At 37.1% G+C, this 14,163-nt stretch overlaps 1 protein-coding gene across 3 annotated transcripts in view; it reads right to left on the bottom strand.

Annotated features, from left to right (window-relative positions):
* ephb6 (eph receptor B6) overlaps positions 1 to 14,163 on the bottom strand; it is a 68,630-nt gene that overhangs the window by 32,838 nt on the left and 21,629 nt on the right. For all 3 annotated transcript variants that reach the window (XM_048153122.1, XM_048153123.1, XM_048153124.1), the window contains exons 2-5: positions 12,528 to 12,592; positions 11,084 to 11,356; positions 4,640 to 4,803; positions 4,059 to 4,354 (exon numbers count right to left, since the gene is read on the bottom strand). In XM_048153122.1, coding sequence (XP_048009079.1) covers positions 4,059 to 4,354; positions 4,640 to 4,803; positions 11,084 to 11,356; positions 12,528 to 12,592 — 798 coding nt within the window. The remainder of the gene's footprint in view (positions 1 to 4,058; positions 4,355 to 4,639; positions 4,804 to 11,083; positions 11,357 to 12,527; positions 12,593 to 14,163) is intronic.

Below are 14,163 nucleotides of genomic sequence, written 5' to 3'. Positions count from 1 at the left end.
CTGAATGTGACACAGTCAAATCGATATCTAAATGAAATATGGAACAGCTGCACTGACTCAAGAAAATACATCACAAATTTCTGCTATCTCAGTCCTCTAGTCTTTAACTTGTGTCCACTACTTTGTCCTTCCCCCTCCTCTTCCCTGTGGTTTCTGTCACTTGTTCAGCTGAATGGCCATTACATCACCGTGACCTAAATGTGTCACAACCCTCTCTTATCCCCACTCTCTCTCCATCTCCCCACCACTCTACTTTCGTCTTCAAGATATCTCAAAACTTCTTGTCTGATTTACTTGCATCGCCCTCAGAAATTAACCCCTTTCAGTGAATGTAGTGCCTTTCAGCTCCTCTTTCTTCCACTACTGCATCTCCCTCTTCCTCTCTGACCTAATCACTCCATTGTTCATATAAGGAAAGGAAGAACTTGTTGATGATAAAGATGAATAAGTCTTTAACATTTCTCAAATTCTCTCTCTGTTTGCTGACAAAGTTACAAGAAAAATACAGATAATACAAACACACAGGTACTGGTCAGCACAGTATAGTTGATTTCAGGTGCAATGTAAACACAACCTGACCCACAAATACATTTATTATATTATATATATATACAGTACAGTCCAAAAGTTTGGAACCACTAAGATTTTTTAATGTTTTTAAAAGAAGTTTCGTCTGCTCACCAAGGTTACATTTATTTAATTAAAAATACAGTAAAAAACAGTAATATTGTGAAATATTATTACAATTTAAAATAACTGTGTACTATTTAAATATATTTGACAAAGTAATTTATTCCTGTGATGGCAAAGCTGAATTTTCAGCATCGTTACTCCAGTCTTCAGTGTCACATGATCCTTCAGAAATCATTCTAATATGCTGATTTGCTGCTCAATAAACATTTATAATTATTTTCAATGTTGAAAACAGTTGTGTACTTTTTTTTTTTCAGGATTCCTTGATGAATAGAAAGTTCAAAAGAACAGCATTTATCTGAAATACAAAGCTTCTGTAGCATTATACACTACCGTTCAAAAGTTTGGGGTCAGTAAGAATTTTATGTTTTATTTTTTTGAAAATAAATTAAAGAAATGAATACTTTTATTCAGCAAGGATGCATTAAATCAATCAAAAGTGGCAGTAAAGACATTTATAATGTTACAAAAGATTAGATTTCAGATAAACACTGTTCTTTTGAACTTTCTATTCATCAAATAATCCTGAAAAAAAATATTGTACACAAATATTTTGTACAACTGTACACATTAAATGTTTCTTGAGCAGCAGATCAGCATATTAGAATGATTTCTGAAGGATCATGTGACACTGAAGACTGGAGTAATGATGCTGAAAATTCAGCTTTGCCATCACAGGAATAAATTACTTTGTGAAATAGAAAACAGTTATTTTAAATTGTAATAATATTTCACAATATTACTGTTTTTTACTGTATTTTTAATTAAATAAATGTAGCCTTGGTGAGCAGACGAAACTTCTTTTAAAAACATTAAAAATCTTAGTGGTTCCAAACTTTTGGACTGTACTGTGTATATATATATATATATAAAGCTAATTATAAATAATAAAGACCAGCTGCCTAGCGACATCCATTTTTAATAATTATATCCCCACACTTATTTAAATGACAGTTAAATCATCGGTGCTGCTTAATATGTTTGTGGAAGCCTTGATTTTTTTTTTTTTTTTTTTCTCCAGGATTCTTTGATGAATAAAATGTTTAAAAGAATTGATTAGGATTTAAAAAAAAAAAAAAAAGGTTTTGTAACAACGTAAAAGTATTTACTGTCACTTTTGGTCAGTTATTATTTAGTCAAGTATTGAATTTCCATTTGAAGTTTCACTTTCCTAACATACCCCTAACATAAAACTTTTTGTAGTTTACACTTAAAGAGTTATCATTTAACTTCTGAATATTTTTCTAAATGAGGACACCCCCTTGTTAGCCAACTTGTGGAGACAAATTTGTATCTCGGAACCACAAAACACAGTGCGTGCAATGCAGCATTTGTCTTTTGTGTCTTTAATTAGATCTGTGTTTATGGGCGCCTTCCCGTTTGCTTGAATACACTGTGTGTAATTTTCTGTCCATCAAATTTTGTGCATAATTACTATGACAGGGAGCCCGCAGAGTTCTGATTCAGAGATAACTGACACAACAATGACGCATACACAATGAAATGATAAGGTGAGTGAAAGGGGACTTGTGGTTAGAAGTAGTATTCTGGTTGTCAAACGTTAGTGGATCATACTCATAGCATATATGCTAAGCTGTGAAAACTCTGATAGGACACCAGTGTGAACTTGAGATGAACTGATTTCATCCACTAAAAATCACGTTGACACAAGTTAGTTAAAAGTCAATTTTAAAAATTGCTTTAAAAAATGATTTTTTACTATAACTAATAGACATGTTGAAGTGTGAATTAAATGTCAAAATTCATTTACTGGGTTCCTTGGGCAATCTAAAAATACATCCAGCTGGGTTCCACATTTTCATTCATATAAGTGTAGTGTACAGAAACCATGTGACTACATTAGCAGTGCTTCATTCACGAATGTGTTTTTCAATTAATCTTTTATGTGAACAAATTGTTTTTCCCCCCTTCACTTCCATTTATTGATTTATTTTGTGTTTCATTTTGCCTTTAGACATACCTATAGGCTTGTAGAATGGTGCATCAAACACATTCAAAAAATGACTTCAACACAAGTAAAAAAAAATAAATCTAAATAATAAATAAGCTCCACAGCAGATTCCAAGTGATCAAAGGTTTAGGATGTTCCAGTTCAATTCATTGCTCCTGTTCCATCTTTTTTGGGCACTCACAATTTGTTGGGAAATCGTTTAAAGAAAAATGCTTAAAGACTTTTTCTACAGTCTCTTAGTAGTATTGTAAACATGGAAATATTAATAATTTAGAGACTCTTATTAGTATTGTAGACATGCAAATATTAATAATCTAGAGTCTCTTAGTAGTATTATACACATGCAAATATTAATAAGTGCACAAACAACATTTTTTTTTTTTTTTATCCAATCAGTTTAGTAAATGATTCAATGATTTTTCCATCACTTACAGTACTGGCGTAACCTGCAGAAACAGTCACTGAATGAGCCAGTGAATAAATCTGAACAAATCTTTTTGGTAAATAGATTCAAATGATTCAAATCACTGAGACAAATCAAAATTCATATCATTAGACTACACGTTTTGTTGACTCATTTAAACACGCTGAGCCCATATGATTGGGCTTATATTCTGTCACTAAATGAATCAATGAAGAAATTTTGTTGCCAAATAGATTTAAAAAGATTCGAGTCACTGAGATGAATCAAAATCCCCACTTTTAGACAACAAATTTTGACTTACCCAAACAGGCTGAGCCATTAAGATTAGGCTTATAATCCATCACTGAATAAATCAATGAACGAATCTGGACAAAGGTATTTAAAAAATTTGAGTCACTGATATGAATCAAAATCTCCACCATTAGACTACATGTTTTGTTGACTCATATAAACACGCAGAGTATGATTGGACTTATATCCCATCACTTACTGAATCAGTGAACAAATCTTTTTGACAAATAGATTTACTGAGATTAATCAAAATCCTCACTATTAGACTACATATTTTGACTCACTTAAACATGATTGGGCTTATAATCCATCACTAAACAAATCAGTGAACGAATCTGGACAATTTTTTTTTTTTTTTTGTGAAGGAATTCACAAAGATTTGGTTCACTTACATAAATCAAAATCTCTACCATTAGACTACATGTTTTTTGACTCACCTAAACAGGCCTAGCCATTATGATTTGGCTCATATCCCATCACAATGAATCAATAAACAAATCTATTTGGTAAATGGATCCAAAAGATTTGAGTCACAAATCCCTACAATTAGACTACATGTTTTTGGACTCACCTAAACAGGCCTAGCCAAATCTAAACCTTTTTGGGAAATGGATTCAAAAGATTGAAGTCACTGAGATGAATCAAAATTTCCACATTTGGTGAGTTTTGTTGACTCACCTAAACAGGCTGAACCATTATGATTGGGCTCATATCCCGCATCACACGTACATCCTCCAACAGGCACCAGCCATTCGCCTTCTGTGTTACAGTGCATTCTTGGAGCTGTCCCACCCTGTGATTGGCTATGGGGTACACAAGTTCCAGTCACCGGAACAAGAGACGTTGGCTCCGCCCCAGAGGGCGTGGCCGGGTAGAAGGCCAGGAAACGACTGGTTGCTGGACAGCGACGATAAAATATGGAAACACCCATGAGTGACACGCATGCTCCACTGTCTACTATTGCTAACACAAACCTAAAAAAAGAGAAAGAAAAGAGAAAGGGTAATGAAAAGAGACAGGCGACAAGCTTATCAGCCAGCAAAACATCCATTGAGACCAGGCAGACTAATAACTGTTGTTTGTTTTCATATTCAGACCATATCATGGCAAATATTAACACTGTGGCTGATATTTACTCAGCAGAATTGCTTGATCCTGAGTGACCATATTCAGAGGGATCCTCATTTCATCTGCACACAGTGACCATCATTCATCAAGCGTTTTAGGGAGATGGGGGAAAGGCAAAGAAGTCATCGTACCCTTTGCGTGTGAGAGGAGCAAAGCTGCGGGTTTTGACGTTGATGCGTCGTGCGTTTTCAGGTTTGTACTGGTGAGGTAGACTTGGCTCCACACGGCTGAAACTCTTGTCTGCTGCGATGGTGTCGATCTTTACCCAGCCCTCTCTCGTCTCTCCACTGGAAGGCTGGAACAGTGTAGGAGCGAGAGAGCTATCAAACTAATTAATAATATGTCAGTCATGTTAACAGGGAGAGTTCACCAAAATTAAAACTCTGTCATTATTTAAGCACTCTCATGTCATTTCAAACTAATATGCTGCGATTTTTTTTCCCACTGAACATAAAAGGAGACATTTTGAAGAATGTGCACACTCCTCTAGCACTTAAAGTTAGAGTTCATAAAAACAGCGGTTGTATATAGTATATACACCGATCAGGCATAACATGATGACCGCTGACAGGTGAATTGAATAACACTGATTATCTCTTCATCGTGACACCTGTTAGTGGGTGGGGTATATTATAGCCTGGGTGCCAGCCCGAACCCCGCCCACAACATCTTTTGGATGGGAAGTTCGGTCTGGACCCGATCCATTGTGGAGTAATTATGCTCGGCTCCCAGAAGGCCGAGCCAATCAAATTGCCAGGGCGGGCTTTAATCGATGATGGACAGGCTATCTGCGGTTACGTAACCACCCACGTCATCAAAGAGCGCTTGGGTTGAATAGGTTTTCACCAACGATGACTGCAGCTGGAGAAGTAAGATGTTTAGATTCCGCTATCACGTCTGTAATAAAAGAAATCGACAGCGCATTAATTTTAAAAGACGAACAAAGAACCGCAATCAAGGCATTTGTCGATGGGAAAGATGTGTTTGCCGTCCTTCCAACGGGATTCGGCAAAAGTTTAAGTACAAGTTCAACATACGTCACTTACTGCGTTGCTCTGATTGGTTGTAGGTCTATCCAATTGAGTTCAGAGTTTTTTTTTTTTACTGGTTCGGTTAAGACACGCCCCATAATTCAAGTGCAATGGAGCAGTATCAGACTCACATTCTGCCTAGAATATGAGTATGACGAAGTCAGGCTAGGTATATTAGGCAGCAAGTGAGCATTTTGTCCTCAAAGTTGATGTGTTAGAAGCAGGAAAAATGGGCAAGCGTAAGGATTTTCTTTATATATGCTCCCTTTGGGCTCTATTTTCCGTAAACACGGTGTATCTTTTCATTGCTATGCCAATGTCACCCAAATTTATCTGCCCCTTAAACGCTCAGGTAACATCTCCCTGGGCCCTCTGATGGAGTGTATATAGGACGTAAAAATCTGGATGTCATCAAATGTTCTCAATCTAAATAAAAAGAAAACTGAAATTATGTTCTTTGGCCCACATAGTGGCATTCCCACAAAATTTGCTAATGATCATCATGTCTCATCTCAAGCCAAAACTCTTGTTAAAAACTTAGGCGTCTTGCTTGACAGTGAGCTGAAGCTTGACAAACAAGTGAATTCAGTCCGTCTTCTTTCCAAATTGAAGCCTTTTCTTTCTTTTCATGATTTTGAAAGAGTAATTCATGTTTTCATATCATCACGTTTAGACTACTGTAACTCACTGTATTGTGGAATGAACGCTACTTCCTTGGCCCGTCTCCAGTTGGTCCAAAATGCATCAGTTAGATTTTTATTTGGCCTCCGTAAATCCACTCACATTACACCTGTGATAGCATCATTGCATTGGCTTCCTGTGCAGTTTCGGGTGTAGTTTAAAATTCTAGTTTTTGTTTTTAAGTCCCTAAATAATTCAGCTCCTTAATATTTATCTGAACTTTTATCTTTACATAATCCTTCCCGAGCTCTTCGATCTAGTAGTCTTAGATTGCTCGCTGTCCCCAGAGTTAGACTAAAACAAAGAGGAGAACGTGCTTTTGCTGTCGCGGGCCCTAAACTCTGGAACAGGCTACCAGATAATATTAGATCTGCTCTGACATTACACATTTTTAAATCTTTGCTTTATAAATTTGGGATTATAAATGTCCCTTGATGGTTTATTTTTGTATTTTGAATTCTGTTGGTGTTTTGATTTTCTTTTGATATTTTGTTGGTCAGATTGTCTATTATTTTATACATTTTATTTGTGACATTATTATTTAATTGTTTTTGCTTGCATTTATTTTATCTGATGTTGTAAAGCACATTGGTCAGCTGCTGCTGTTTTAATGGTGCTATAAAAAAAACAAACTTGAAACTTGAAGGATTTGAGTGAGTTTGACAAGGGCCAAATTGTGATGGCTTGACGACCGGGTCAGAGCATCTCCAAAACTGCAGCTCTTGAGGAGTGTTCCTGGTCTGCAGTGGTCATTATCTATCAAAAGTGGTCCAAAGAAGGCACAGCGGTGAACTGGCGACAGGGTCATGGGCGGCCAAGGCTCATTGATGCATGTGGGGAGCGAAGGCTGGCCCGTGTGATCTGGTCCAACAGACGAGCTCCTGTAGCTCAGATTGCTCAAGAAATTAATGCTGGTTCTGATAGAAAGGTGTCAGAATACACAGTGCATCGCAGTTTGTTGCATATGGGGCTGCATAGCCGCAGACCAGTCAGGGTGTCCATGATACGTACCACCTACCTAAGCATTGTTGCAGACCACGTACACTCTTTCATGGAAACAGTATTCCCTGGTGGCTTTGGCCTCTTTCAGCAGGATAATACGCCATGCCACAAAGAAAAATTGTTCAGGAATGGTTGGAGGTGCACAACAACGAGTTTGAAGTGTTGACTTGGCCTCCAAATTCCCTAGAACTCAATCCAATCGAGCATCTGTGGGATGTGCTGAACAAACAAGTCCGATCCATGGAGGCCCCACCTCGCAACTTACAGGACTTGAAGGATCTGCTGCTAACATCTTGGTGCCAGATACCACAGCACACCTTCAGGAGTCTAGTGGAGTCCATGCCTTGACGGGTAAGGGCTGTTTTGGCAGCAAAAGGGGGACCAACACAATATTAGGAAGGAGGTCATAATGTTATGCCTGGTTGGTGTATACTACATAGCTGTATATAGAAGTATTTAATATATTAAAGTGTTATTTTTGGGTGGATAGGGCCTGTCCTGATCACTTTTTATCAAGGCCAATTTTGTCCTCAGTACTTTTTGAAATAGGGAGGGATGTATTTAATAACGACGAAGCAGCTCTATTGTTGAACAGTTTTTCTATTGTTCGTGTGCGTTATAATGAGTGTCGATCCAGCACTGGAATGTGTTATTTTTAATGTCTTGTGGAGTGTTTATTGTAGCTGTTAACAGTGGTGGAAGTCAACAGCGCAATCTTGGACACATGTGCCAATCTATTGCTTTCCCGCAGCTGCCGTGGCCTGCTATCCATTGTAGTGAAATCTCCAAACGAAATGCCATCAGATCCCTGGAACCTGCAAACTCTGGCCTTCTACAGAATAAATAGCAGTATACGGGTCTGGAGCAACATGGGGGTGACTAAATAATGACAGAGCTTCAGTTTTGGGATGAACTATTCCTTCAAGGAGCTATTTTTAGTGCGGCAGCATTGCATTTAAAAGATTAACTACAAGAAGGCAAAAAAGAAGAAGAGCTTTATGTAACTAGAATAAAACTAGAATGTAAGTATTTGATTTACATAAAGATGGAGCACATTACATTCCCAGAGGAATAACAACAGCTTTTATTTACTGTTTTGAGCACTACAGTATCTTCTCCCCTGAGGAGTAATAAGCCACACATATCTTTGAGAATCCACATAACGGTCTTAAAACCACTCTGTGTACTTTCCTCCAACAAACATGACCTGGTAATTGCACTTGTAGGAGTTGTATATCTCTTTGCAGCCACTCTACCCACTCTAAATGTCTAAAGGTATATGGTCAAAAGATGTTGATATACATAATTGAACAACGTAAAAAAACAAAAAACAAATTAGTATTTGATTTTACTTAAGCAATGAAAGATACACTTCTAGCTTTAATGTTTTACATTAATATATTTTTCATTGGAAGCCTGCAGGCATGTGTCAGGTACTATGTAGTTTTCGTCTTTTCTTCTGAGTGATGCATCTGGGGAAATGTAGTTCACACAATATACAGTCATTCAAAGAGCACAAGGGTCTTATTTTCTTTGAAAATGAATCCCATAGATCCTCAGGCTCCATCATAACAAATGTTCCAAGTACATCTTAGTCAGTCAAACAAAACAGAATGGTACAAGACTGAATGCTGCCAAAATCCTTCATATGATGTCTGTGTGTGGGTGTAGGACAAGGTATCCAACAAACCAGCATTTGATAACAGGCTAACACACTCATGTTAGTTTTATGATGCTAATACCATGTTGCAGAAATGAGATAATTGGAAAGTAAGACTTACGTTGTTCTACAGACATGATCTCAAGATATCTCCATCCATAACAATCATTATAATTTGAGTAGGGATCTATGATTTTGGGAGATAATACTTCTCACTAATAATCACAAGTTATTCCATCACTTCAGAACATAATATGCATGAACATTTCTTTTCTGAGCCATGTTCTTTTACCTTTTCTATTGTTGTTGGTTTATGTGGTTTTTTTTTTAATTTTAAAAAAAATGTATTTATGTATTTTATTATTATTATTATTATTATTATTTACCATTTCTACCATATTCAGGACTGGTTTAAATTTAATCATTTAAAAACTGAAAAAAATATTTTATTTTATTTTTTATTTATTTATACAAATTTTAATTACAACCTGAATTCTGGAAAAATAATTAGCTCATTTCAAATTTGATGCCTGCTACAGGTCTCAAAATAGTTGGGACGGGGGCATGTTTACCATGGTGTAGCATCTCCTCTTCTTTTCAAAACAGATTGAAGGTATCTGGGCATCAAGGTAATGAGTTTCTGGAGTTTTCGTGTTGAAATTTGGTCCCATTCCTGCCTGATAAAGTTTCCACGCTGGAAGGTCTCCCTCCTCTTTAGCCCAGAGGACACGGCATCCATGATTTCCAACAAGAATGTCAAATTTGGACTCGTCTGCCCATAGAACACTTTTCCACTATGAAACAGTCTATTTTAAATGAGCATTGGCCAACAGGACACGACGGCGCTTCTGGACCATGTTCACATACGGCTTCCTTTTTGCATGATAGAGCTTTAGTTGGCATCTGCAGATGGCACAGCGGATCGTGTTTTACCGACTATGGTTTCTGGAAGTATTCCTGGGCCCATTTAGTAATGTCATTGACACAATCATGGCGATGAGTGATGCAGTGTCGTCTGAGGGCCCGAAGACCACAGGCATCCAATACCTTATCCCTTACGCCCAGAGATTTCTCCAGTTTCTCTGAATCTTTTGATGATGTTATGTACTGTAGATGAGATTTGCAAAGCCTTTGCAATTTGACGTTGAGGAACCTTGTGAAGTATTCCACAATCTTTTCATGCACTCTTTCACAGCTCTGCCCATCTTTACTTCTGAGAGACTCTGCCTCTCTAAGACATTCTTTTTATATCTAATCATGTTACAGACCTGATATCAATTAACTTAATTAGTTGCTAGATGTTCTCCCAGCAAATTTCTTGCTTTTTTCAGCCATTTGTTGCCCCCGTGCCAACTTTTTTGAGACCTACAGCAGGGATCAAATTTGAAATGAGCTCATTTGTAAAGCGTAAAATTTCTCAGTTTAAACATTTGTTATGTTATCTATGTTCTATTGTGAATAAAATATTGGCTCATGTGATTTGAAAGTCTTTTCGTTTTCATTTTATTCAAATTTTTTAAAAAGTCCCAACTTTTCTGGAATTTGGGTTGTATTACACTACCATTAACCTTTGGGACAGTAAGATTTAAAAAAAAAAAAATAATTAAATTTATCCAGCAAGGATGCATTCAATTCAACAGTAACTTTCACATTATTAAATGCTAACATTATTAAATTAAATTTTGACCTTTTTTGTTGCCATCACTGGAATAAATAAAACTTTAAAATACATTACAATAGAAAACAGTTAAATTGTAATAATATTTCACAATATTACTGTATTTTTAATCACATAAATATCATTGCATTTTGGGGAGTTGCGCAACATGACATTTTACAACATAAATTAACTTTGTGTTGTCATAAAAGGTCAGTTATCTGATAATTTGTTTATTGACTTTGACACACAGACATGAGTGTCTGCAGGGGTCCTGTCTACAATATCAATTTTTGTTTCAGGTTTTTTTTTTGTGTTTGTTGGAGATTGTGGCTTTTTAGTCACACCACGATTATATATATATATATATATATATATATATATATATATATATATATATATATATATATATATATATATATATATATAAATAATGTCATCGACCCATGTACTTTGAGCTTAGTACAAATTTCTCAATCCTTCTTTAATCTCATTTGAATCTGTGGTTCGGGCCTCGGAAGTGAGATAATCCCTCATCACTCACCTCAGCTGCCCAGGTTCTCTCCAGCTCTCTCTGGGAGTCAGCCTGTTTGTAGTACAGTGTCAGTGTCTCCCTGCATGTCGGCGAGGGGGAGCGTAAACTGGCACAGTCACGAACCGAGAAACGGAGTGTCACAAAGATCCGTGGAGCTGACTGCCGGTACAGGAAGGGCGTGGCCAACCAGTTGTCTTGGAGACGAGGGTTCTGATTGACATTGCAGACTTCAAAGGTACGCATGAGTCTCCCCTTGTCATCCAACACGCTCACCTCATCCCACTGAAAAGAGGAACAATGTTGGAGAATAAAAATGAGCCTGAGGCGGCATGAATACTGCACAACCACATTTTCAGTCACTTTAAAATATATAATGGGGTCCAGACATCTGAGATCCCTTTTGAATTTTTTTAATGACATTTTTATTTAAAAATTATATATATATAAAGAGAGAGAGAGAGAGACATCATTGAACTTAAAAAATATGTAAAAAACATGTAAAAAACAATGAATATAAAAATATAATGTGTGGAGAACTATTGCATGTATATGGGGCTCGGAGATAATAATTCCATAGATCTGTGAAAAAAATTAAAGATGCCATTTTTGTTAAAATGACAGATTAGATCAGATTTATGCCCTGCCCTTCCCTGCTTCTTCAGGTGATTTAAGCTGAAAATCCCAGACAAACCTCAAATCTCTCCAGAAATACACAATACAGAAATCACAGACACACACACCCTTACTGAATCACAAAAAGGCGGCGAACAACTGCCACGCTGAGAAAGAGCGAGACAGAGGATGAAGAAAATAAATCAAACAGACAGAATGACTAAGAGGAGACGGAGAGAAACACAGCATCAAAAAACTTAACATGAAAGGACTGCTGGAGGAATGAAAACATTTGTTTAGAGAACTAAAAAGGGAACGAAAGAAAGAAATGGTCTTGAACGGGAAGAAAAAAAGATGAGGTGGACAGCTTGAGAGAATGAGAAGATGAGTGAAGGAGAGGGGGCGAAATTCAGAAAAGCACAGATGGATAGATTAACAAAGATATGTATGCAGACCAAGTGACAGACAGAAAGAGTGAGAGAGAGAGAGGAACTGAGGTCTGGCAAGAGAAGCTGGGACAGGAAGTAGAGGACTGAGTTCAATGCTTCTCAGTAGGTCAGACTCTCTGCACGGCCCAGGGCCACAGAGACATCACAGTCGAGCTGACAGCAAATACACACAGAAGAGGACGAAGGAATTAAGGGAATGAAGGTTAAATACGCTATGTTTTCAGAAACGAGGGATTAAAACAGAAGTACAAACTCACAGGCCCACAGAAACAATAAAAACATAGAAAGACACAAATAACACGCACACAATAAATTCAATCCAATCAAAAATGTGATCCGTCTGTTTCAGATTCATATAAATTGCGGTTTCTAATCTAATGCATGAATCTTACCCCTGTGTCAGGATATGTTGTCCAGCCTAGCTCAGCGGTGGACTCTGTAGTGTCCAGCAGCATAACTGAGATGAATTAGAGAGAGAGACAGACAGATGAACAGACAGTTTATTAGTGGATTTAACTAATAGCAGCACTGAAGTCACCATGAAATCAAAATTGTTCATTCTTATTTTTTTTATATTGCAGTATTTATTATAAATTATTTATCCGTGCACATCATTATATTTTTACATTTCACGTTCCCTTGTAATCTTCAATCAACATAACTTCCCCTCCCTCTTGCAGTGACATCGCTTCTCTTCTCTGAAGACATGTTCACCGGCGGGATGACCTGTCACTCATATGAGATCACAGCAATAGCAAAACCACAACCATCTAACGATCCAATCAAATCCCGATGGACAAAATCAAGCACCACCCTATATTACAGAAATAGAAACCATCTATATATATGAATTCTCTATTGCAGCTGGTTAGGACCAAAACTGATTAACACTGAAAAGATGCATAGAAGTTGATAATAGAAGTGCCCCTATTATGCTTTTTTGAATATTACCTTTCTTGCATTGTGTAATTAAGCAATTGGTGAATGTCTGCAAAGTTTGAATCAATCAAAGAATCAATTTTGAACTGCTGAAAACGACATCTTTTGTATCACTAGCTATGTTTCCATCCAAAATTGCTAATCTAACTTGTCCGTAAATTTGGAATATTGCATAAAACATTTGCGAATAAAGCAATCCAGTGAGTCAAAGAGAACAAAATCATCACTTCCTGATAAGCTTGCGCTAAATTACACTAAGAAAAATGGAAGTTGCTGCAGTAGAAGCCACTGTATATAATAATAATAATTTTCATATATAATAAATTATTTGCACAACAGATTGCACAGACAAAACGTAATAAATGCTGTCATGCATTCAGATGCCTGGTGTTTGGGAATGCATTTGTGTGAGGCACTTCTGGGAGGGAACTATACCGAACCACTTTAACGACAGACTTTTCAGAATGGTCATTCAGAATGACCAAAACAGCATTTCAGATGCTGTGCAATGAGATCTGTCCGCTGGTTGGTCCAGTTATGCCATCCCATCGCAAAGTCACACTTTTTTGATGCATATCAAGGAATTTATTCAGTAAAAGTGTTTCCATCGTAGTTTTTGTATTACATTAAAAAAATTATCCGACTCAACTAAGTTTTTAATGCGCATTTTTAGAATTTATGCGCATCCTGGCATTTCCATCCAGAATTTTTTTACGCGATTCCAAAATGTGCATAAAAATAAGTGGATGGAAACATAGCTACAGTGTGAATCAAGCAATGAAGAAGCCTCTGGAGCTGAAATCTAGATATGGTAATAGGTGTTTAGTTTCTGACAACCAATCACAACAGACTGATCCGTCTGACCAATCAGAGCACAGTAGGCTCTCAGACAGGATGGGTTTAGAGCAAGCGGCAACCTCACCCCGTTTCTCTTGAAGTCAATACGGAAGTGACTTAAACTGCAATTCATTGACTGGCTGCTAGGGACAGGCTCCAAAAGAGAGCAGAATCTCATTGAGCCCCATGTTAAAACGCCCAACTTTACAGCAGAAAAAAACATGTTTACAGCCTGGTACAAATTGCGGTTTT

Source organism: Megalobrama amblycephala, linkage group LG13 (genome assembly GCF_018812025.1).
Source record: "Megalobrama amblycephala isolate DHTTF-2021 linkage group LG13, ASM1881202v1, whole genome shotgun sequence".
Taxonomy (NCBI): Eukaryota; Metazoa; Chordata; class Actinopteri; order Cypriniformes; family Xenocyprididae; genus Megalobrama; species Megalobrama amblycephala.
This window is presented reverse-complemented; position numbering and strand designations above follow the sequence as displayed.